This window comes from Patiria miniata, unplaced genomic scaffold (genome assembly GCF_015706575.1).
Source record: "Patiria miniata isolate m_02_andy unplaced genomic scaffold, ASM1570657v1 HiC_scaffold_5, whole genome shotgun sequence".
Lineage (NCBI taxonomy): Eukaryota > Metazoa > Echinodermata > Asteroidea > Valvatida > Asterinidae > Patiria > Patiria miniata.
The window spans coordinates 25,804,845-25,831,390 of NW_024037072.1; the positions used below are offsets into that span (position 1 = coordinate 25,804,845).

The window sequence follows — 26,546 nt, forward strand, 5'->3', positions numbered from 1 at the left end:
TCTTTGTGTGTGAAACAAAACCACCAACTCGTCCTTGAGAAGCCTAAAAGATTATTCACACTTATTTAGAAAAAAAAAGCATTTGTGTTTCGGTATCATATGACACATTCAAACAATTAACATTATGTCTGTACTCATGGATTGGACACTACTAGGACAAGTGACTTCTGAAGCTTCAGTATTTGCAAATTAAGGATTAGAAATCATGAAATTTGCTTTTTTTTGGTATTTCAGGAATGAACAAAGCCACAAGCTTTGATCTTGTTGTGTGTGTGAGACAAAATTAAGAGACTAACCGACTCCTCCTTGAGAGGACTACATGATTACTCATACTTATTTAACAAAACCACTTGTTCGTTTTTAAATAACGCTTTCAAGAGTCAAAATTCATCAAGAGAAATAAATCAAATTTCGTGATGATCTCATCAAACAGAACTTCTTCAAGTTATCAAAAAGTTTTAAATGAGATGTTGTTGTTTGGAATTAAAAATAGCGCTCTTCTATCAATCATCCATGCAACTACTGCCTCCTCCGTTCTTTCTCTCCAGCCGACTACCTTATCCCTTTCTAGCCCTTTAACACTTTCCATTTACTCAGCTTTCAGGATTGACAGCACTCTTAAAAGCTGAAAATTTAAATTTTCCTGCTTTGAAAAAATGACCAAAAACACACTGTAATTGAGCCTGTGACTTAAAGGAACACGTACCTAGTACTGTGATGGTAAAAATACATGACCCTTCATTGCCAGCGACATCAGTAGCATTACATGTCACTGTCGTCAAAAGTAATTCATAAGTTCCATTGGACACTACGATGTTGCCAGCTTCATCTTGACATGTGATGTTACTGGAATCAAAAACGTCCACATTATCAGTAGCTGATGGCTGTGGTGACCAGGGTACAATGGCAGTTGACATTCCACTGTCTGTACTCATGGATGGGACACTAGTAGGACAAGTGACTTCCGGAGCTTCAGTATCTAAAATATAGAATAGAATAAAATAATAAAAATATATAAAAACAAAACATACAGGAAATTGCCCATTACGTTTATCTTCTGAAGAGTCAAATGTTTATTTAATAAAAAAAAGAAAAGACAATTCAAGTTAGCAGTTATTGACAAAGTCTTAAAACGAAGTGATTCCGTAGAATATATATGGTATTTACGACCAAGCCCAAGTAGTCACTTTTATTCATAATAGCACTTTAAAAACCCTCACAGATATTGTCCCCCACATCATTAATACATTTGTTTCATGAAATCATTTCAGCAGTAGGCCTATTTGTTTTTGTGTTTTGTCGTTGAGATGGATCATGCTTTCGGCCGATTCACAATGCAGTGCACCACCAAGAGTTTGCTATGGAGAGTCCATTTTCAAGTTTACAGTTGACAAAAAATGGCCCATTTGAATAAGTGTCCGTAGACAACTTGGGCTAATTTGTTACGGGCATTTTTCTGCCGCCTAACAAAAAACACCACATTGATCAAAAGAGAAGAAATGGGCAACATATACTCAAATCACACACTTGCGAAGCTGCTGGCCGGAAAAAAACTAACAATCTCAAATATCCTGCTCTGCGAATTTGTCGACCATCTCCCACAATGCACTGGGAAACATGAACTCTGCATGGAAAACTCTTGTTGGCGCATTGCATTGTGAATCGCCCGAAATAACTTTGGGTTGTTTTTTTTCTATATCAGATGGATATCAATATCATATCACATGGATATCAATAACTACACTTCACATACATGTATATCTTTAGTGAAGTGAAAGTTTTGAACACTGTTCTGTATGCATGTTACTATAAGTACAAACTTCATGATCCTTTTCACAAATTCTGCCCAAATATACGGGTAGGTCTGCCATTAAGGAGACATCTGTGAGTGGTGCAGCGTTGATTTACCCATTCCTCTTGTACTAAGAAATGGTACTTTGGGCTTTTAGGTTGTAACTATATAGGCCTACCCGGCGTCATAGGATTCCTGACGTTTGTTTTCATTGCTTGAACTCCTTTTTCTTATCCTATACAAGATGGCCCCTACAATACACAGAATTGTGATAACACTGATGTGGTGTCACAATAAGGATCATTACAGAAATGGTGCGGGTACGGGATACGTATGCAGCTCGGAAAACTAGCTGGTTATATCGCCATATAACCATATGTGGTTATTTCATCTGTTAAACCATGGCAAATGTGAATTTTACATAAAAAGTTTAAGAACTTTATAGTGAGTTTGCTGAAATAACCACACACAAGGGTGACATAACAAGCTATTGGTTTCCTGTGATCCGAACCGCATATATATATCCCGTATACGCGTACCGATTTCTAATGGTCCCCATCAATACTCTGTTGCTGGCTACAAATCTGTTATTATTCGGACCTCATCAACTCTGAGCAAATATGAACACCACAGACCTTCAAACGAGATTTCTATGTCATCAATGGCAATGTCAGATTTTGTTGTTCCGGCTGTTGTGGCTTCAAATGCAATCCTGAAGCTTGCTGGCAGACTAGTCAACGCAACCGTTGCCTGTAACCAGGTTTGACCATTCGTTTGCTGACCACTTCGAGAAAAGATCAAAAAGCCTCGGCTTATGTTACCACTCACTGGCGTCACGGACACATTGAGATCACCTGAGGATGAAATTCAACAACTGTTAAAGACAACTGCAAATTGCCAGTCATTATTAATCGACCCCCTTTCAGAAAATGCTTTCAACCAAATTAATTTTCATTTTAGTTTTTTTTGCTGGCATTGTTGATGAGCCGGCGTAATAGCAAATTGTTATTGACCTTATGTGTAGCAGCCATCTTAGAGGGCACTGCTTTTTTTTGGGCTGGGATATGCATAAGTGAACCTTTTCTGCATTAATTGTTTTTGATATTTGAATGCAGTACTGCATTAGAGTATCAAAAGGATGCCCGCCAAAATGGCCGCCATGCATAAGGTTTATTGCAATGTATAACTGACAGAGCGAGATTTGAGCCTGCGATCCCTGGAAAGCCGTACTGGTGCTCTAGAGCTTTCAAGCTCCATTTTGGTGTCATTCTCCCAAGATTCTATGTCTTTGTCCATGGGATGCTAGCCAGAAGCCAAGAAATCATAATTGCAATGGTGCTAGGGACAACAGGCAGAGCCACAATAGAACATTAACAATGCTGCTAATGTTATTAAATTTTAGATGGGATCACTAAGATAGGCACAAACTGAAGGCTGAGTTTTGGCACATCCATGATAAACAACAGGTCATGTAGAATTGTAAAAATGGTTTTATTCTGAGGCCAACAGGGTCAATTCCAATTCCTCGTCTGAAACCCCCCCCCTTTTCAAAAATAAAAACGGAGCTACATGTACTTTGAAACCCCGTCAAAAAAATCCCATATTGCTCATCTCCTGGACCAAAACGTAATGAGTGACTAGTCAAATGACTTGTCCTAATAACGACAAAAGTACACTACACGCCATTAACTTAAGTTAACTATTAAAACTCAAAATCAAAATTATTGTAAGTAGGTACATAATATTTTTTAGACCATCACAAAAACCCACTTACCTGTTTGAGACCCAAACATGCTGTACCAGAAAGTGAAGCTTCTATTTCCAGTAAGGGTTTGCACAACAGGACTTAACAAGACAGCACTAGCTCCAACGCTGACTCCATTGGTTTCCAAGAACAAGTACGTTCCATTTTCTCCTGTAAAATAAAAGACAAATTGTTCATTAAAGTGGTAGAACCAGTCACTGGGGCGCTATAACTCTTTTTTCCCTCGAAATTTGCTTGAAGTAAAAAAAGGGACCAAATCTAAAATGACAGTTCGTGCACTAGATGAGGATACCAAAGATTTTGGTTCTGATTATGATTTTTAGGTCAGACTGTAGATGTGACAGGGAAAATTGAAACCCGAAAGACAATGTAAACAAAAGGTAACCAAATAAGATCATGGCCACATATCTAATCAATGGTCAAAGGGTGCATTTATGCGCTACCGCAGAAGTATGTAGGCGCAAAGGTAGATAAGTCAAAGAAGACATATTATGCCGACATAATCAACTTTGAATCATAATTGAAATCAAACTAACGTTGAAATTAAGATAATTAATAAACCACATATAATTAACTGCCACAACAGGCGGGCGCATTATCGCGTAACATGATACAGAGCGCGTGACGCAGGTTTTTTTTAATCCATTGTCTATGACGCGCAACGAGTGAGTGACCGAAGACCCGATAGAGAAAGCGCCCGCTGATTGGTCAAAATCTAGGAGGTAAAGAGGCGGGTTCTTGCCTAATTAATCAGCGAATCTGCTCACATATCATAGACCCATGACATTCGCCATGGGTCTATTACATACAAAACAAACGGGAAGATGCGATTCTGCTTCGACCCCAAACCTCTCAACAATGCTCTCAAAAGGGGGCATTACCTACTGCCAGTGATCGACGACATCTTGCCACAGATGTCAGGTGGGAAGGTCTTCACTAAAGCAGACTGTAAGGAGGATTTCCTTTAATGTGACCTTGATACAGAATCTTCCTACCCAACCACCTTCCAGACACCATAAGTGTGATATCGCTACAAACGAATGCCTTTTGGCATCAGTCCAGCACCTGAACAATTTCAATAGAAACTGGACAGTAACCAGAGGGTCTGGTTTGCGTCTACAAGATTTTACATGACATCTTGATCACCGGACGCGGTGAAACAATCGACGAGGCCAATCGCGATCATGATGGAAACCTGCATCAACTTATACAGTGATCATTGCAGAGAGCAACACATCAAAGCGTACTTTGACAATCTCGAGTACAAGAGCTCAGAAGTGACGTACATGGGACGTGTACTGTTTAGTGACGGGTTCAAGGCAGACCCAAACAAAGTAGCCGCCATAAGGGAAATGCCAAAACCTCAAGATGTGGCACGAGTACAACGTTTTGTTGGCATGACAAAATACCTTGCTGCATTCCTGCCCCTTTACTTTTGAATCATCCCCCCACTTTTTCGTGATGACAAAAAAAGCGGATTTTGAGGAATTTTTCGAACACCCCAACAACAAAAAATGTATCCAATAGCGCTGAAAGGTGAAGAAACAAAGCACAAAAGCTTTTTGTTTTGATGTAAGCCCCCCCCCCCCTTTCGAATTTCCACTGCCGGGCAATTTTTGAATTTTGGTCATCCCTGTTCCCCCCACTCGTTGGCACAGATTTACGCCACTGCGAGCTGTGCACTAATTACCTCAGCAGAGACACGCTACTCACAAATCGAAAAGGAGCTGCTAGTCGCAAAATTACACTGTGGACAGACCACGAACCACTGATTTCTAGCATCAGACTCGATTAGCCAATGCATATACTTCTACAATATTTTTGATAAAAAAACATCATTCAAACATCATCCGGTACAAAAGCTTTTGTCGTAGGGAGATTTTAGTTACAAAAAACCCATGCCTCATAGGTTTGTGATGTATCCCACAAAATCGTTCTACAGTTCAATTTGGTTTAGTGCACTGGGGGGGGGGGGGGGCTCCGATTCTGGAGGGAGTACTTTAGAATAATTATAAATTGGTTCATGATTCAAACAACAGCTTCTTTCTTCAAAAACTGAGAACAAAAGGGGCATGACACCACATGACACCCCCTCGCCCCCTATGTTACGCCACATTGCAGGTCCCACTCTGCCTGTCAGTCTCCTGACAACTGACAGTGCACATGCACTGTCCGAAACATGGAGTTCCCCGGTTCTTTTCAGAACCTCACAAACTCACAAAAGCGATCTGCCACACGACGCAACCATGAACTAACTCTCATTGCTCGCTTCACCATGCAAACTTTCAAATCGTAAATATACGCTTCAAAGGTATCTTTGACAGCCTACGTACCACCAATGGTGTGATCAAAGTCCGGCCCAGTTTTAGATGAGTATGTTGCCCCTCGCTCCAAAGCCCAATTAGCGCTGTCATCAGTCGGTTGACTCCATCCGCAATAGCCTTCCTCAAAGTCGCAGTTGAAATCCACATTATCATCTGTGGTAGACAAAAGAGAGGCCTCACTTTTAATTCCCAGACGTTTTGGTTACTTCCTACATTTTGTTTGTGTGTTTACAACCAGTTTACATGAATATTTAAAGGGAATAAAATGTTTCTTGATTATTCCTCTTCATCCATTTTAATCAAATAAAGATCCGTAACAAGCTCTTTGGAATATACATCAATTTATATATATTTTTTGTAATACGTTTGTCTGTCGGAGAATTTGTCAGTCTGTCTACGTCATGTAGAAAACTCAGGTTTCAATTGAATTCAATTTATTTGTTCTTATTAGGTAAAAACATGAAACTTGACTCCTCGTTCTGCATTTAAACTTCACATAATAAAAGATAAACCATTTACCTATAAATATAAAGAACTAGAGGTTCGTGTTTGTTGAGTTACAAATGCAGAGTGGTCGGGCAGACAAATATTTTATTGAACACTGCCCATTTAAGTTATCAAATGTTTTATGCCAGAACAAAAGATCACGAAATTTAACCTTTCCAGTACAACCGATTGTTTTGATAAAAAAATGCATCTTTTAGGGTAAGACACATTTCAGTATACATTTTATGTACACGTACAAGTTGTTTTGGTTTGATGACGTCATTAGTAAAAAAAAAGGGAAGGGAATACTGATTTAGTTTGGAGAGGGTACGTGTTCACGTTGAAGTTAAAATAACGTGTACAAACTAAAGGTTTGCGTTTGTTGAATTACAAACGCAGAGAAGTCGGGCAGAAAACTATTTCAGTAGACACTGCTCAATTAAGTTATGAATATGTTTACAAAGAAGATTTATCAGAACATTTCTAACCAAGTTGAACAAAAACACAGAGTGGTCGGGCTGTGCCCGACCACTCAAAGAAAGAAAGATTTATTGTAACAGATCGGGTCGGGTTGTGATGTATTCATCACACCAAACTTCCAGTTTGATGACGTCACAGTATTTGGAAGCAAAGGTGAACATTGTAATGGTATCGTTATTTGGGCTAGGATATACGACATTGATCATATGATGGAATTTAAAAAAACCCACTATTTATGTGCAGCTTGGGGGCGCCCTTTCGGATGATGACGTCATCACACTGATTTTTGTGACTTGCATTTCTCACTAAACACTTTCAAAATATATGTTTGAAGTAAAATGCTTCCATTTTTAAGTTATATTCAGTTTTCATTGCACTTCCGGTAACACCGGAAGTAAAGGTCAAGCGGTTTTGTGTCCGGGAACAAGAAATGTTTCTCACGGCATAGTCTACAACCTCACGAAAAAACGAATACGATACTCTATTTAGTTCAAAAGATATAGCGCTAGCTATTTTGCCAAAATTTGCCCTTAAATCGCTTGTAATTTGATACCTGATGACGTCATGATGACGTAACAAAATGTGTAACATCTTCGTAACATGGTACAAGTTCACAAGATTTTGTGATTGTACCGTAAACCATTCGGAAGAAATTTTGCTTTGTTTTTATTTCAGGCTAACGTCTTCATTTTTAATTCACCTAACTTTGACCTTCCGGTAGACCTGGAAGTAAAGGTCAAGCGAGTTTACGTACACGACAAAAGTGTTAAGCAATTAATGGTCTATCTCAATGCAGAATACAAACATCATTGATTATTTAGTTCGAGAGTTATAGGTGAAAGTAATTGGTCACTTTTCCACCTAAAATCACTTGTAATTTGACACCTGATGAGGTAATCATGACGTCAGAGTAATATGCACCACTTCGGATGAGGGTCGATATATATTAAAAGTTACAAGTTCATACCATATACCGTTTAGGAGAAAACCGTCCTGAAAAAAGAAGGAAAGATTAATCGTAACAGATCCAAAGAGTGGTCCGGACCACTCAAAGAAAGATTAATTGTAACAACTCCAAAGAGTGGTCGGGTTGTGCCCGACCACTCAACAAGGATTTAATAACAAAAATGTTTTGTTACCTGACGAACAAGCCCCTTCAGAAATGGTAACATCGTCGATTGCAATATCACTTAATTTGCCGACCTCGAAGACAGCCTCTAGGGCTAGCATAAAATCACTTGTTTGATTAACATTAACCATCGCTTGTAGCCACACCCGTAAACCAGTTTGTTGTCCAGTTATGGAGAAGATTGGAGTTTGTGTACTCAAACTTGCGTTCGTGGGAATCGAGTATACATTAAGGGTACCTGCAAAAAAAATGATGAAAAAAACAAACTGTAATTCTTAGAATTAAAATACTGAAAATGAATATTTCAAGCTCATCAGGGACATGGCACACTTTTGACAGCAATATACAAGCCAGAATATAATATCGGCCCATTTGATTTGATTTGTCTAGAACCATCATTGGAAATTGATACAAAAAATTCCACTTCTCTTGAAAATGATAGCATATACCAGGTGTAATGACTTTATAGGATGCTTGAGACTATTATTCACTCACAGAAGTTAGGCCAAATAAATAAACAAAATCCCAACATATTCAGCATTCTCGAAAAGGCAGAGCATGTTTTATTTTTTTACTTGGCCTTACAGTAACTGGTAAGGTATTTCATTATTAATTATTAATTTATACCTTTAAGATAACAGATAATTATTCCCCCTGTTTGCAAGAGGTCAATCTTTTTGCACACTCATACTTATTCTACATATTTATAACACTGACATACGGTATGCATACCCTTAGTCCGAGTACTAGGATTGATTGGTCGCCATGGTGACCAATCTAAGTGACCAATCAAAGTGCCCTGTGATTGGTCTGTCTGATGCTTGCCAGGAACAGTCTAGCCAGAGCCATGCACAATTCAATTTTTCCTGAATTCAAAATGGCAGCCTCAAACAAGGCGTGTTCGACAAGGATGTTTCCCGCATTAAAGTAGAAATTTCTCTTTTCTTCTCAAAGGTATGTGAACCTAACCACCACCATTTGTATTTTAAATTCCTACTGAAGCCTACAGGGGCGCATAAGGCAGTTTGAGGTAGGGGTACGAGTGAAAATGGTCAAAAAAATTATTAGTAAACGCAACACGGCTATCGATCTCGGACTCTACTATCGCCCGACCATGTCAAAATGTAAAAAAAAGGCCCTTTGTAGAGTCATAGTTACTCGGACTAGCATACCCTGGGGGACATAAGGCCCCCAAAACCGGTAAGGAGAATACAAATGAGAAAGAAACTTACTCCAGATAGATCTACCCATTCATGACATTCCCTAAGACCACCTAAACTGTTCACACACAAAAAAACAACCGAAAATTTGAAAGAAAAATAAAAAATATTCTGAAAAACCTACCGTTCACACGTGTGCCAACCAAGCAGTGCCATCAAATGTTTGACTGATCGATTGAGAGCGTGTGTGACGTCAGCATCAAAGAAAAACAGGTCGCGCTTAATCAACGACTGTTTCGTGTAACGATATGTGCCCCGTGCCGATAAAAGCCCATATTGTCATACGGCGTGGGGCACGTATCATTTAATGTCACGAAACAGTCATTGATAAAGCGCAACTAGTTTTTCTTTGGTCGACGACGGTGACGTCACAAAAGCCCTCAACGGATCAGCCAAAAATTGGATGGCACAACTCAGCAGACACATTTATTGTGAGTGGTAAGTTTATCAGAATATGTTGTTCATTTTTCAAAATTACAGCTTGTTGGGAACAATTTAAGCGGTCTTATGTAATGTCATATATGTGTAAATCTATCCGGAGTAACTGTCTTTCTCATATGTATTCTCTTTACCAGTTTTTTGAGGGGCCTTATATCCTCCAGGGTATGCATACCGCATGCCAGTGTTATAAATGTGTAGAATACGTATGCCTATTCGGTATAGAGCGTTAATACAGAGGGTACCGTAGTTCCAATGCTCCAAGAACTAGCTAGGTATCAAAACATCATGGAGCCTGAGGACAGCTAGAAAAAGGAAAGGTCAGAACCATGCCAGTGAAAGTTCAGGAAAACGTTAACAAGGTATTTTGCTGAGAAAGAGGTTGTTGGTTTGGTTGTTAAATCACAAGACTTTGTGGCAGTGATTTCTTTTCTCCGACCATGTCCGATGTAAACAATGCCTTAAAATTGGCCTGTCTGCATGCCTACCTGTCTCCTGACCGTACATGTTGTACCACAGACTGAAACACCACGAATCGTCTTGTTGTGAGCCAGCAACTGTTGGGCTTAGAAGTACCACTTTCTCATTAGTTGACAATCTATCAGTCTCGAAATAGTAGTACAAACCAACATCAGCTGCGGGAGAAATTGTTCCAAAAATAAACTTCCAAATTGTTTTTGAAAGTTTAATCAATTGAGAGAACAGAAAATCCACTCTTTTAGATCCTGACATTCTCCTGTCAGCCACATGTTGTTTTCACATTCTATTTGCATAGCACCATCTAGAGTCGAAAAGAGCGGGCCGCGCAATGTTGGAATTGTACGAATAAAGTGCTACCAGTACCATAGCATGGACATGTAGAACGCCACACAACCATTGTAATAAGGAAAAGGGGAAGAAAACAAAGAAAAACAAAGGCAATCTTAAATTCAAATTTAAATCAGTAATATAGTATCAAATTGTGTAAAGCCTCCACCTCCACGCCAACCCCCACTTTTCAAAGTCTTCCAAATTGCTGAATACACCTGCTGTGCTGTGCGGTTCACATTTAGTTTAGGCCGTGCACAGCATTTTCAATTAGCCTATACACTGGCCTGCTACTTGCAAATATAATGACAAAAGTTATCACTTTTACCATATCGAAAACGATTACACAGCATGCATTTTAGCTGTTCAGGTGCTAGTTAAGTATTTTGAAATCCCATAAATTGTCTTCAAATTCAATATTTTTTTACAGCAGCTTACTTCCAGTAGTGTGATCTATTACTGGTCCAGTATGATAAGAACGAGTACGTCCTCGTTCTAATGCCCAATTCGAATCGTCAGCGGTGGATTGAGTCCAACCACACGACCCTTCATCAAAACTGCAGTTGAAGGATAAGCTTACATCTGCAAGCAAGAGAAAAACACATTGATATCAACCTTAGATGTGTCATATCATCACAAAGTCTGGCATTAACCAAGGTTCCGGTAAAGGAAGTTATTACTTGTATAGTAAAGAGCAAGATTTGTATGGGCTAATTTTATTGTTTTCACCACAATTAGTGTAAGACATATATTCTAGATATCATGTAGCACACCTTCGTCATTATTCTATTGGTCATTGTTGCTGCCGTAGATAAGTTGCCTTCAGTATCATCCTTAGAAATTTCTCGTAATTTAGTACATTATTGGACTGTACTTCACCGGAAGAGAACAGAGCCCGCAAGCTTTGCAACAACGTCTGATATACAGGGTGTCTCAAAAAAAGCTTGTGATTGGTCAATTGGCTGCCATGTTTTTGTAATACAATGTCCAACAAAAGGTTACCGAAGCCCCGATAGAAGGCGCCCGCTGAATGGTCAGAATCTGGAGGTCAAGACCCAGTCTTGTTTTGCTTCATTAATCGCCGATTCTGCACGCATATCACAGATGCTGGCAAATAAGGTACATAATCTAATCACTAGGAAACTGTTTTTTTTTAAATCTTCATATACTGCTACTCCTTGACCATGTTGACTGGACAACCGCATGATTTGAATTTTGGCATGGGGAAGTAAGGGCGGATCCAGAACAAAATTTCGGGGGAGAGCAAGAGGGCTCCAGTATATTTTTGTCAAAAAGGGGAAGGGGATTACATACGTACACAGTGTTCTCCAACCTATACCTGGTGCCCCAATGCCTTCTGAGGCACCAGTCAAGCTTAAAAAATTAATTTTTTTTTAATAATGAAAAAGACAAACAAGTGGGACAACCCTTACCCTCCAGGGTACATTTCGGGCCAGAAACTGCCAATTTAGAACTTTTTTATATATCAACAATCCAAGCAGTAATACATGAATTTTTATATATATATATTTTTTGTAAATTTTTTTTATGCGTCTAATGAGTGAATACTGTTTTAAAATTGTCCTATGTCAATGTTTTTTGGGGTCTTTTTATGTATATGTAAGTATATTTGTTTGCTGTTTGTATTTTATCTGTTGTCTGGAGATCCCTTTAAATAGTGATTTGTTTCGCTTTTGGGAAATCATCGGGCCTGTTTGTTTTTAATATTTTTATCTTGTTTGCCCGATAATAAATAAATAAATAAATAAATAAATAAATAAATAAATAAATAAAGCAGTAACATGAAACTCTTGTCAAAATGACAAGTCTGCCCATTGTAGCAATCCATCAGGTCAAGAGTCTCAAGGCCAAACTGCCTCAGAGTCCCTGGTCACTGATGTATTAAAAAAAGATGATGCTGAGCCAGTATTGTACTTAACTGTTACCGGTTACTGTGTTAGAAATGGCCTAAAAGCTGTTATTGATTCATACATTACATGTTCATCTGCAAGCACCCCCTAGCATAAAGAAACGTATGACTGCAAATAGCGCCCCTGTAGCCCCCCCCCCCCCCCCCCGCTTTTTGACGGCGCACCGACCTTCAATTTTTAAAGTTGGAGAACACTGGTATATAGTATCGTGCCTTATTTTCACATTGTGATATTACAACTAAAAGGTAAGTGTAGCTGATAAAGCAATGTTTTAATTTATTTGGGAACACGTATAGGCGCCCTTCATGGCATCTCCATTATCCAAGGAAAATGTGATACAGGTGAGTGGATCATTCTATACATTTGGGGTCCACTTTAAATGTGTCCTTTCCCTGTTATATCTGACATAGATCTATGATTTTATAATTCTGATGCAAGAGGGGTTATGAATAGCAAAATACCTACTCAACAAATAAAACGTCATTTGAAGTCATTCTTAATTAATGATACTTGAATTGCAAATTCAATAACAAAGTAGGCCTTCCAAGGTATAACAGGGACAGGAAAAAGTCGCACTTTAGACTCCACAAGTCTAGAACGACCCATTTCTCGCCAAACGGAATGCTACTTACTTGCACATTCACTTTCAAGAAATGCAAGGTCATCAATCGCAATGTCGCCAAGAACCGAATTGATGGTTATCAGTTCCACAGATACATTGAAAGCTGATGTTTGATTGGACAAATCAACTTGAGCTTGTAGCCATGCACTTTGTCCAGTCTGCTGACCAAAAATACTGAACAGTGGCGTGCTCATACTGCCTTGTTCGACTGGATTCGCGTATACATTCAGAGTTCCTATGAAAAAAATAAATAACACAAAAAAAGTCACAACTTCACTAAAGACATTAAACAAAGTTAAAGACATTAACTTCACGATTAATTAGGGACATTAAAAGGCTGTGACATGCATTTTACAATGGAATTCAGTTTGTACAAATATTCATTCCTATGAAAAATATCAAACTAAACATACATCTTTTGTAAAATGCAGGTTTTTGTGTACCTTAAAATGTTTCACGCTTTTCCTTACAATAAATTGGCGCTAATGCCATGATATTGATTTGGGCACACATTTTTCAGCTTAGGGGTTTTCTGTTCAAATTGTGACCTCAAAACTTTGCTGACTTACGAAAACATTTTCGAATGAAGTTTTCTGAAAGACTTTATAAAGTCATGTACTAAAATAGCTCTAGTCTATGGCCCGCACTGGAGTATAGACTCTGCATGCTGGGCCATACGTATATTGCTTTCCAAAGTTGAAGATTCGCGAACAAAACATTATTGCAATCATTCCAACTCGTACTCGGAAGGCGGGTTCACTTACTCACTTCACCCTTACCTCTCAATATTTCCACAAAATAAGGACTTCCCCGTGCTTAATTCTGGTGAAATTCGTCTCTTATTAAAAAACAATTTGTCCACCGAAGTAGACTTCTTGACAGGCAGCTGGCCGAGTACAAGTAGTCTGGTTTCTCGACCAAAATATTTCCCTTTTAAACGTAAACACCTGAAGTGCACCATGCCTGGTATATCATATCCTAAAAGCATCACATTTGGGATCAGAACAGCCAGCAAATCACAGTGCCGTGCGCCTCGATTCAGCATAGATAATCAAGATGCACGCACTGTGATTGGTTGGCTGTTCTGATCCCGTATGCGACTTTTTTCAGATATGATACGGTCATAAACACAAAGTAGTCTTAATTTTTGTTTACCTGTTTTGTCTCCGAACATACTGTACCAGAAAGTGAAACATAATGAACCTCCCGATGAAGCATTGACTACTGGACTGATAAGAACTGCATCATGGCCATCGGATCGATCATTAGCCTCTCGGTACAAGTAGGTTCCGCTATTGTCTGCAAATAGATTTCAATGAAATACATTGTAATTATCTTTGCTTAATATATCGTTGCAATATTGGCGATCATGACTTGTATCTAGGGGCCCGGTTCTAGTGTTAGGGAACAAAATCCACCTTTAAATTATTTGACCAACCAAACTAGTTGGCGACATTTAGAACATATAAGGGCATGTCATAGATAAAGGTCAGGGGTTTGAATTTTTGAGGGAAATTTGGGGGTAAAATGGAAATGACAACGACAAAACGCAACATGAAAATAAAGATGGCGATCTCCGTGCGATGTACCATTAGCACGCAAGATCGCGCTGCATGGCACCAATCGGCCGTAAACCGGGTAGGAAAATCGTAAATTCCGCCCCAAGAAACCGTTCAAAAATGACCAAAAAGGTGTCTTTACATTTGGTGAAGTAGGTTGATAATGTCATTTTTTAGTACACTGCACAATCGCTGCGATATTGCACTCATGACTTTGTGATTACTCGGAACAGGGAGAATTCCATACTAGACCACCACTTAATTTTGGATGCACACGTTGTGCAGCTGGAAGTTGGAGGCACCCGGCCATAGTGATTGAAGTGTCTGGAAGTCTAGACTTGGCTCGAGTCTGGTTGCGCTCGGTCTGTGGAATCATGCCGTTCTGTACAACGTGTGCATACAAAATGTGCTCTAAAACATCCACTATGACTTACCTCCGATGGTGTGATCAACGATCGGACCAGTCTGTGCAGTTGGGGTGGACCCTGAATTAACAACCAAGTCGGTACTGTCCTCTGTCGATTGCACCCAACTACATAGCCGTTGACCAGGGTCTTCAAAGTCGCAGTCTAGAGTGGTTCCTGCAGAGAAACCAAATTTATCAAGCACTTTCATTTCTGCTACGTACCACAAGAATTGTATAGTGGGTCCCCTTATAAGCAGGGATAAAATATCTTGATTTTGTCAAGTTGAGTTTTAAGCCTAACAACCGAAATGATGATTGTTGGAAAGAACAATGAAAGGAGAAATGAACCATGATTAAAATGAAGACATTTGCTGTTTTCATGTAATATCAGCGCGAAGGAATTTCGGGGAACACATTTTGGACCTCAAAATCGAGCTGTTGGAGCGCTTGTTGTAATTCCAGCCCCGCATGCTTCTTTTTAAAACATTCTTCAAACGCGTGTGCGCTATTGGGTCGCTCCCTGTAGAGTATGATTCTGAAAGCTAGCGGACCTCACAGTGAATCTCACAGTGAACTGAATACACTTTGGGTAGCGCAAGTCTTTTGCGATACATAAAGTTATGTCTGAGTATCACCCGTTATCCACAGAGCAAAATTTCTGTATAACGTCTGATAATGTCTAGACAAATCGATATATGCAAGCCGCGCCCCAACCATTCGGGGTCGACTTTACTCAATCGTGACGTCGTTTCATTTAAAATCAGGGCTAAATGGTTTGATTGGTCAATTCGAATGCAGTGTTTTGTAATACAACAACAGCCGGGCGCGATATCGCGTAACATGATACAGAGCACGTGACACCTTTTTTTTATCCATTGTCTATGACGCGCAACGGGTGAATGACCGAAGACCCAATAAAGAAAGCGCCCGCTGATTGGTCAAAATCTAGGAGGTCAAGAGGCGGGGTCTTGCCTAATTAATCAGCGAATCTGTTCGTGTGTGATAGACCACGGCGAATGTCAAAGTCTAATTATGCGTATCCTCGAGACGCGTGCGTTTTCCACCGCAAATTGAATGCGAGTGTAGGACCATGTCGATTTAGGGGGTCTGATGATCATGATGATTTAGTGGTGTTTCCTAACGTGGCGCACTTCGTTGCTTACCCCGACTTTCCTCATGAATTGTTGCTAAACCTATTTGTTGACAATATTCAAATTCATTGAGTGAAACACCGGTACTTTTATTTTATTAGTGCCTGCCATTTACGGTGAACAATTTCGGTGTCATGAAATTAAACCTGAAATTCAAAATAGGTGGTGTCCGCAAATTAGGCGCAAAATCGGCTGCGTGTTCCCTAAACTCGAACACACACTGGACTCGAACACACACTGAAGCGTCAACACATCGTCAACACAGCGTCAACACCTCCAAAACGCATTCAAATTAGCAAAACTAGTGTTGAAACCGTAAAGTAGGAGCAAACATGAAATTGTGGCTTCTGAAAATTGCAATTTTCAGTTCAAGAAAATTGGCTCTCCGTGCAGCTCCAAAATCGGCGGCCATGTTGGCTCAGGGGCAGCGCGGACCGCGTAATTTTTTTTCCTAGGAGGGTTTGGGGCAATGTCATGAATAATTCAGTTTTTCCTTTGAATCATTGCCAGACTTAGGTTCTCGTTCTATTTTCCCCTTAATTTAAAATTATCTCAGTGATAAATTTGGAGAAGAAAAATAGCTGATGAAAATGAGCAGCGACGACGTGGATTCGAACCAGGGATCTTTGTATCCATAGATCATCTCGCTATCTACTAGGCTAATGTGTGGTAGCTCGACGACAACCGTTCTTTAAAATGCTTTAATGTATTGTAACTAGTTGAGTAACTAACAGCAATGCCGTTGATGTCATTGTCCGTTCTCATGGATAAACATGAATTATTCATGACATTGCCCCTAACCCTCCTAGGAATAAAAATTACGCGCGCGGACCATACTATTACGCAAGCAACGGTGGTGATTCGCTCGTAACCCCGCCCTGCAAACAGGACGCTGGGATACTCCGATGAATTCACGCTCTGATTGGTTGAATTTTGCGTTACCTGTACGGTGACCTGCACGTCATCACGGTTATGACTCTGCAAGGTTCGAAACGGCCGTTAAGACTGATTCATTACTCTTTTATTCCAGTTTAGATTTTTTTTTTCGTTGAAAAGCGTAATGATGTAGGAACTTCTGTAAAACTTATCTGTGTTGTAAATTTACAATTCCCGTCACTTGCTCAGGCTTCGTTTCGAATCACAAACGGTCGGATTGCATTATGCGATGCTCAAAATTTTGCCACAAAATTGTGTACGGTATGGAATGTGCTCATTTCTATGGGAAGTTTTCGGATAGCATTTGCGCACATTGTCCAACTGCGGTCTTGAACAGCTGCAGCCAGATGCTTCATACATATGTCATAAGCCATTTCCTTCACAAGATTCTGTGAAGCTCATCAGCGTATCCCAGCGTCCTGTTTGCAGGGTGTGGGGGGGGGGGGGGGGGTTGTACGAGCGAACGGTGGTGATAACATTATGCAATAAATCAACCGAGGGCAGTCGTTACGTGTGAATCCGCATACAACATGATGATTTCATTACCTACACACCCATATCTGTAGTCCATGCTCCGTGCGAAGGCAAGATGGCGGACAACGGCCATGCTGCTTAGAGATATATTTTTTTTCGCGAGAAGAAAATCTCCATTTCCGTAAACGAAATGTTAGTACGACCCTTGTTTCGTGCGCTGAGAAACAAATTAGTTGCAAAACTGTCTTGAAGGCGCCCTTCATTGCGTGCAAACTTGTTGAGGGCGCACGTGAGCCGTACGCTGAGTTTGTTTTGTTTCGCAAGTTGATCATGCATCTTGCCTGTCCGTTTTCTGATCTGTCTCTGATGTGATGACATAAAGTCAGTTCCTTGATTTTCTAATGTATTTGACTTCGGTTTAACTCCTATAATAATGTGTACATTTTGTATGGCCAGAATGTTAAATCTTTGTTGCCGTATTGCAGCTTGTTAGTTCAGCCCCGTCTGATTTGTTTCCCCGTAGGGTGGTAACTTATTTGTACTTTTGTCATCTATTAAGTGATTCCTGGGATCAGTTAAGGATTATTTTCTTTCGCCGTGCATGTCCTCTTCTTAAGTGGATTGATTTTGCTGCGTTGTTTATAAAAACTTACTCTTTTATTTTAAGAGTTTTCCAGAAATCTGGTTTACTTGCAACACACGTTTAAGGACTGCTCTCGGTACTGTTTCTCTTAATCTGACTGAAAACTATGCTTTTCTTAGCTGAATCCGACTGGAAAATTTGTTAGCCTGATGTATGTTAGCCTGATATCTGCCGATCTGAAGCGTTTGCTGTAGATGATAGGCCTACTGATGCTTCTATGCTATGTTTTTTTTGGAGTGAAACTTTAAGTGTAAGCTGTATTTCCGTCTCCGAAGTCTGGATTCTAATTACTGGAAATACTTGCTTCTGTGTATTTTTGGAATTTCAAAGTGCTTTTAATTAATGATGAACTCTGTTGTAGGAACTTTGCACTTAAATGTTTATGCTTTAAACTGAAAACTGTTTTATGAAACTGGATATCCAGCGTTAAGTTTTATTTTTCCTCTTTGATTCTTTGCAGAATTGAAGGAATCTCTCATCTTAATCCCTGAACTTCTGAGCCATTCCTTCCCTCGCCAATACCCATTTATTCCTTGCCTAAGGGCACACGCACCACAACCCAAGTACAGGCTGGACTCGAACCCACAACCTGCAGGAATAACCAGCAGACCATGAGTTCAATGCTCCAGATCACGAGGCCACCTGCACTCCACATTTATAACCAAAACGGAGTTTTTCGACGTTTTCTCCACAAAATGTAAGACATTGTGCACCTTGAATTACATGTAGCTGTTGTACTGGCAATGTCTTACCTATAGTGGTACTTTTACCAACTGCAATCAGGCCGACAAGAACCAGAACAATCCAGCCCAGAAAATACATCTTGATGTGGTCTAGCTGGAGAAGAAACAATTATAAAAAAATGCATCGGTTATATCCTACACAAGTTTAAGGGCGTTAAAATGATACACTGATTGATTAGGTAATTAGCCTACATAGGTCTGAGAATATCTCTTGAAACGCCAATTAATTTTGGCTTTCTAGTTCAAAGTAGCAAATGTAATACAACATTAATTATTATATTTCAATGTCAATTATTTTTTGCGTAAGATGGAATTCGGATTTCCATTTTTGTCCCCTTTTTAAAAGTTTTTATTCAATTCAATTTATTAACAAATCACAAACGGCAGCCGGACATTGCTTGATTGCATGTGATTTACAAATCTATTTTTTTTTAATTCCATAAAAAGGCACGTATGATAACGACATTTTGCAAGGGTAGGGTAATGGGACAAAGGGTAAAGGACCAGGGGGCATGGGGGTCAATGGAAGGAGGTCCAGGAGGGGTCCAGGAGGCGGAGGCGTCCAGGAGGCGGGGGGGGGGAGCAAGGGGGCCAAGGGGACCAAGGGTATAAGGGCACTTAGCCCACTGGAAATATTTTGCCGATTTGGAAACGAAAGCGCCAGCACCCCACATGCAGCCGCTACTCTTTTAAACAATTTTACGAACAAAACAATACAAAACAAAAAGTTGGGGCTACTTTTTCAATGAAACTGTTTCCGGGGAAAAAAATAATGACCCAAAGCCTGGATAGCCATTACTGAACGGAATGACTAATGATTGCTTATAGCATTAATAAGTAGAAAAAAAGGCAATATCCAAAAATCGGTGTAGAGAGATTGTTTGGGGATACTGGTAAATAACATACGAAGCTTAGTCTTATTAGATCACCTTTTCAACTATGGGTTTGGACGACTATAGACGGATGAGACATGTGGGGTGATGACATTGTGTTCCTTTTATCCTTTTTAGAAAAAGGATGGTTGGGGCCAGGTCATGAATAATTCAGTAGTTTCGATCGGGCCAGTAAGTTTATTCATAAGAACAGAACAATGATATCAATAGCATTGTTGTTATTTAGTCAACCAGTTACATTATAAAAGCATTTTAAAGAACGGTCGTCGTCGCTGATCGTTTTCATAGACTAGTTTTCTTCTCTAAATTTATCGTTGAGATAATTTTTAGGGAAAAGGGAAAAAGAGAATGAGAACGTAAGTGTGTTGCAATGGTTCCTAGAAACTAAACTGAATTATGCATGAGTGACTTGGCCCGTCTCTCTTTGGGAAAAAAACAAATACGCGGCCCGTACAGGTGGCAATTACTTGTCAATAAAGACCCAGACCGCTTTTACCGCTTTACTGCGCGCGGTGGCTTTCAAAATATTTGCAGGGCTCTGCGCCCACTCTGGTGTTGAAGTCTGTCAAGCAAACTTATTTCTGAATATTCATGATTCACGATTTTGGCCTTTATTATTGAATTCTGATAAGTGATACTACATAACCACATGTTGCATTTGTTGTATCGGTTCGGGACCACATCTCTCTAAAACTTTTTGATGACAGCCTAAATAAAAACGAGATTTAGGTAAACGGCGTGGTGTTCCCCTCGCTCGAAAAGATGTCAAATTTGACGTTTATTTCCTGGGTTAATCTGTGTGACGACAAAAGCTGCATGATACCAAAAGCTGCACGGTACAAAAGTTGTAAATCTGATGAAGAAACGCTATTCAAGTAGTGCAAACATTCTACTCTAACTTTTTCTGTCATGGCCCATGCATAGACTTTGTGCAGGGGGTCTGAGTTGGTGGCCCAGTATGGAATTCTTTCCTGAAAATCATTCAATGGAATAGATTAGTTTTCACTCGAGATTCCAGCAGATCACTAATCCAGTTTCTTCTGGATTTACTCAGTATAGATCGGGGCATGCAGAGTGAAGTCACTCGATAAAGATCTAGTAATTTGCAAGCCAGTTTTCATTGGTTGCTTTGTGTTACATTTCAGTACTCCAGACTCAAGAACCATTGAGTTTCAAGAACATAAGTCTGGGACCTAGATAAGCCAAGGTAAAAAAAATAAAAATAACCCGGAAGTCCGCAGGAAAAATTTCCGTACTGGGCCACAACTTTTTTTCAATTAATTTTCAAGCGCCAAAAGTTGGGACCTTCATGGTTATTTCCTCCACTTTCCCTCCTCTACTCTCACCCTCACTTTTCCTATATTCCTATTTATTGATCAGTCACTTGCTTCATTGGGATTCGAACCACGGACTCTTACTTAAAACGCGAGACATTTAACCGCTAGGCCGCGCACGATCGCTGTTGCTATAAGCAATCTTTGGACGTATTTGAAGTATCCATTGAAATAAACTAAATATTCATGAGAAAATAAATATTCATAATGACTTATTGCACTATCATTGGCAGGCTCATGCGATGTCATGGTTGTCTCTCAGCCACTTCAATCAGTTTTGACCGGCTGCTTCAACTTAGTTCTGCACGACGTGTGCATCCAAAATGTGCTCTAACTTGAACACATTTTGCCTATTTTTTTTGTATTAACACAGCTTCCTGGATTCCTCTTGGGTGATCATAAATCACAAGGTGAGGTGAAAATTGATGTGTTTAGTTGCAGGTAAAGTTGGGGCCCAGTATGGACATTTTCCCCATAGTTATCACAAAAAGTCTACAACATCCAAACTCCACATATCAGCAAAAAGGGCCTAATAAAATATTGTGTGTACCATTCCCATCACATACAATTTCTGAAAATAATTTAAGGAAATGTTTCTTACATTGCTGGTCAGTTACACGTCATCATCACCGTCTGTATAATGTGTCTAATATGACCGAAGAACAGGAATTTTGACTACTACACTACGGAAGGTCGGATTATTGAAGTGGTGGCCCTGTTTCCTTCACCGGGTGCATGGTATGGTTTCATCAACAGACGTACCCTGGCCTGTTGATACGATTCGATAGATACTCTCCAGATTTCAAAGAAACATCTCCCAATAGCGTTACGTCATATTCTATACCCAGTATCAAATCTGCTCACTGACCTCCACCAAGGATTTGTCAGGTAGGCCTATTAGCATAAGAAATTGCCAGCTTGTTTTCAATGACCCAAGTAATACGGACAAACCGTCGGTATGCGTCAAGCCTCCGCGCAGCTCACTGAAGCAGTTTAGCCATGATTGTGAGCAAAGGCGTCGCGCTTTGACTTGTGTAATTAACACGAACAGTTGGTGACTACAGAGTTGGATGGGTGTATATATAGCTCGACAGACATCAAGGCAGTCACCCAACTGTACGGATATTATTTTATTAAAACCTAGCTTCTCGCGAGCAAATCTGACATTAGCCTTTCGCCAAGGCACTCGTGGCGTAAAGCAGCTGCGACTCTGCGAGCAACTGTAGCGAAGACTAATTCAGCGCGCACGATTGGCGAAGCCACGGGTTTGGTCTCCCGCTCCAGCGGCTTCGCCGCTTTCGCCACTTTGTCTAATGCCGGTAAGATAAGCCACGATGGACTTGTCGAAAGGCTGATCTGACATAGGTTTTGCATCTGTAATAATTGAAAAGGAAGGTTAGTACGCATGGCCCTTCCTATGAATACGTGGAATAGGAAAACGCAATTCAGCTGTATAGAATTCAGCTGACGTGCGAACGCTATCGAAGCCCTCGACGCCGACCACAGTTTTGACCTTGCAACTTTGAATAAAATTGGGGTGCATGGTGATGGCTGCTTTCTTTGAGCTGTCTTTAGCTTGTCACGTAACTCTGGGTCACAGTTGCGGATCCAGATGGGTTCAACCCCCTCCCCCAGCTCTGTCCAAAAAAAAATTAACATCCAAATTCCTAAAAAATAAGTCGAACCCCCCCGTGACCCCCCCCCCCCAAAAATTATACTGGTATAATGTCCGCCTGTTCAAAATACGGTACACCATTCTGTAATATAGTGTTAATAATTGTCGAATTTGAACGGCGCCCTCTATAGAAATATGGTACCAGCACCCCCTACCCCAGTTTTTGATTTTACGGAGGCCAAGTGTCCGAAGAAAAAAACCTGTATGCATTTTCATATTTTTTTGCTGATGAAAACCCCCCTCCTGCGAAAATTCCTGGATCCGCCCCAGGGTCAATACTGCGTGCCAACGTATCAGTTACCCAAAGTGCTTTGCGTTTCCTACTCGATATGTGGTAAGAAAAATGACCATCACTAATCGTCTTGGGGCGTTACTAGAGTTGTTGGCTATTCGTAACTGTTACCGACTTCCAACAGTTGGGTGAAACGTAATCCTCCTTTTAATGATGGCATTCAAATGGCGCGTGATTTCTATTGTGACATTGAAGTGGCGATCATTACGGCGGATCGGCCTTCTAAACAGCAACCACAGCAATCCTGTGGGTCACTCGGCTTGGAAAACCTTGTCAAAAAAGGGGGTATGGTTAATAGTTGAAGTTCTTCAATCTTTAATTAGTTTCATAAGCGGTTATGCCTGTAAGAGGCATTCAAGCCTCCTTTTTTTTTCATCACTAAATTTCCGATGTGAACTGATAGCAATACTTTGTTTTTATTTTAAAAAACATTTAAATGTGAGTAAAATGATTTCTGTTTTGAAGTGTGAAAAGTGATCAATAAACAGCCCAGAACGATTTTTTTCTATGGGTTTTGATACAAATATATAGGCCTACACAATATAGCACGGAAACGCACTCCAGTCAAAGTAAAAAAAGATCAGTGTGTTAAAGTACATAAATCATTTAAAACCATCTCTTCCTTGTCTCGGTTCATAAAATGTTCCGAACAGAGCACTGGGTGAAATCTGATACAGCACATGACTTAACAGTGGCACGCTTACCTCTAACATGACAATAGCAAATCACACAGAGACGATACTGGGCCATTAAACAATTGTTAATCATTGAGCTCAAAGCAAATATATATGGATCACGCAGCTATACTGGCCTTACTTTACAAGACAAGCAGACGTATCAAACTATCTCTCTCGCGCGTGTGAAGATAATTTTGGGGACATTTACAGTGCTCTGTTCATTTATGAACCGAGACAAGGAAGAGATGTTTTTAATGATTAACTTGAACACCTTCGTCTATTGTTTACTTTGACTGGAGTTACCCGTGAAGATTTTCTCACAATATTTGATGATTCGATAGAAGTTATAATCCCAGGAAGGCGAGGAGAACTATTTCCCCAATCAACAATCTGTTGTTATTTCGTAAGTGACACCACGAAGTAACACTCATATACATTCCAGTAAAAACTAGCAATCGGAGTAAACGGCATTAAAGTTGAACGTTTTCTAGAACAACACTTTGCGTCAAAACTGCATATTATTTTCAGTTGGGTTTCTCGTTGTGGACAATTGATGTATTGGATTGATTAAATTAGCGGGTTTTCACTCGTTTGTATATCAAATTAACAAGAAATAAGAGAAAAGGGTGAGTGATAGTTTGTAAAACCAGAAAAGGTGCGAAACTATATTTTTTTCATAAGTACATGTAGAACGTTTCAATGTATCACAAGACTAGGTGAGTGTTATTTCGTGGAAACGAAGCTCAAACTAGGAGAGCGCTCAAACTAGGAGAGTGGTACTTCGTGAAAAAGTTTTTGCTCACATTTGAGCCCAGTTCAATGAAGCTCTTGAAGCTTTGAAACTTCGTGCAATGGTATGCCATTGATGAATAATGTTTAAAAATGTAAAAAAAATAAAACAAAAATGAAAACCAAAAAAAAATATGTTTATATCCTTCATATGCTATTATTTTGTAAATGTTTGGTGAAAATGAAGATTATATATGTAATATTATTTCGAGATTGCTGCCCTTTCAGCCCCCTTGATTTATCGAAGGCATGTGAGATGGCCGAATGCCGAGACCACTACTCCCAGAAGGCAATGCAATGGGAGTAATTGATGGATCGCCTCAGTGGACTCAGAGATCTTTTCGTGGCAACTTACAACGACTGTTCCTAAGTGCAATTTGATTGCTTTATACGCAGCAGTCCGGTCTAACAGTTGTACAACAGTTTCACATAACAGTCAAGGGGTGACTGTTTGTCTGCAACTGTCACATGCAAATTAAGTATGGGCCTATTGAAGTCAGTCAGCGCTGAAGAGGAGGTTTTCTTTGCAAAAGAAATCGCTCTGTGCGTGCGAGAAGGATCGCCACTTCAATGTCACAATAGAAATCACGCGCCATTTGAATGCCATCATTAAAAGGAGGATTACGTAACGTTTCACCCAACTGTTGGAAGTCGGTAACTGTTATGAATAGCCAACAACTCTACTGTGAACACAAGGGAAGACTCTAACAATTGTGTTTGGACAGGACATGAATGACTGGAAATCTCGAAAGTGCCTTGATGTACCGTAGTGTTGTAATGCCGTACCAAACCGTGGCCCCAACTTGAACATGGGACTCAACTTAGGTGTTTCAGTTGGAACATCGGAACAGTCTACCGTCCCAACTAACTCTTGGACCGCTGCAATGGCGCATCCGGACCGATACAGTGGCGTATCGGGGGGGGGGGGGGGGGGGGGGGGGGGGGGGGCAGAGGGGGCACTCTGCCCCACCCCCGGTGAATTTTTTTTCACATTTTTTTTCAGCAATGAGGGCCTATTTCAATAAAAAGTTAGTGCGTCTGACATTAATCCCAAAAAGAAAACCCGCTCAAAAACCTCAAATGCGCCGTGAAAATGGGCAGTACGCATATTAATGGTCAGTTGAAGAGCGCCCCCATTTTAAAGGTGGGTACAAGGAGTAATTTTGTATATACATTTGTAAACAAGGATAGCCTTTTTATGCTCAACTTTTTTTCAGCAAATTACCTCCAATCGAGACTAGCAAACATATCGGCTGAAAGAGTTACGAATGCACACTTCAGGATTATACGCGCGGCTCTTTTCAGACATTTATTAAGAATATTGTCGTGTGGTGTGTACCTTCCTCCCTATACAGTACTGCAATAACTTAAAGATGGCATAACTAAGCTAACAAAAAGAGAGTGCAGACTACTTTGGGGAACATAGCCGCGGGTTCTATTTAGCATACCTAGTTTAGAGGAAACTGTTTTCTTCACGTATTCAACGTGTGGGCCCCAACTTAAAGTTTCATCAATAATAACACCTTAACATTTACAACAGTTTCTCTGACTCCACAAGCCTCATGTGAATAACCTGCACTCATGCAGCTCAAAGGCGGATCATCCAGAACACAATTGTGTTTTTTTGGGGGGTGGCCAAAAATGTTTTAGTCGCCATAAAGTGGGTCCCAAAAATTCGGGCATGGGATGCGAAACCCGGTTAAGATCCCCAATGTTTTTTTTTTTTTTTTGGGGGGGGGGGGTTTCTAGATGCTCTGTGGTACGATCTGAGGCAATATCTGACCACTTTAACCAAATCTTTTTGAGGAAAAGATGGTGGTGTATGCAGTGCTTGCCTTTATTGCGACGTCACTTTAAAACAAAAATAATTGGGTTCGGGGTATTTTTTTTTGGGGGGGGGGGAGGGGGAATGGAACCCGTTGTCGCCCCTCCCCTGGATCTGCCCTTGATGCAGCTATACGAAGTACAGGAATCCGATGA

At 40.2% G+C, this 26,546-nt stretch overlaps 1 protein-coding gene across 8 annotated transcripts in view; it reads right to left on the bottom strand.

The window, feature by feature from the left end:
- Window positions 1-22,012, bottom strand: part of LOC119741140 — a 71,427-nt gene extending 49,415 nt beyond the window's left edge. For 5 of the 8 annotated variants that reach the window (XM_038216838.1, XM_038216835.1, XM_038216836.1 and 2 more), the window contains exons 1-12: window positions 21,735-22,011; window positions 18,916-19,000; window positions 14,988-15,134; window positions 14,150-14,293; window positions 13,005-13,229; window positions 10,880-11,023; window positions 10,123-10,269; window positions 7,987-8,214; window positions 5,891-6,034; window positions 3,567-3,707; window positions 2,428-2,646; window positions 707-979 (exon numbers count right to left, since the gene is read on the bottom strand). In XM_038216838.1, the coding sequence (XP_038072766.1) occupies window positions 707-979; window positions 2,428-2,646; window positions 3,567-3,707; window positions 5,891-6,034; window positions 7,987-8,214; window positions 10,123-10,269; window positions 10,880-11,023; window positions 13,005-13,229; window positions 14,150-14,293; window positions 14,988-15,134; window positions 18,916-18,985 (1,882 nt within the window). In that variant the 5' untranslated portion in view covers window positions 18,986-19,000; window positions 21,735-22,011. Of the gene's footprint in view, window positions 1-706; window positions 980-2,427; window positions 2,647-3,566; window positions 3,708-5,890; window positions 6,035-7,986; window positions 8,215-10,122; window positions 10,270-10,879; window positions 11,024-13,004; window positions 13,230-14,149; window positions 14,294-14,987; window positions 15,135-18,915; window positions 19,001-21,734 lie in introns of all 8 variants that reach the window. The other 3 variants (XM_038216837.1, XM_038216830.1, XM_038216832.1) reach the window with 2 other exon arrangements.
- Window positions 22,013-26,546: the final 4,534 nt, after the last annotated feature.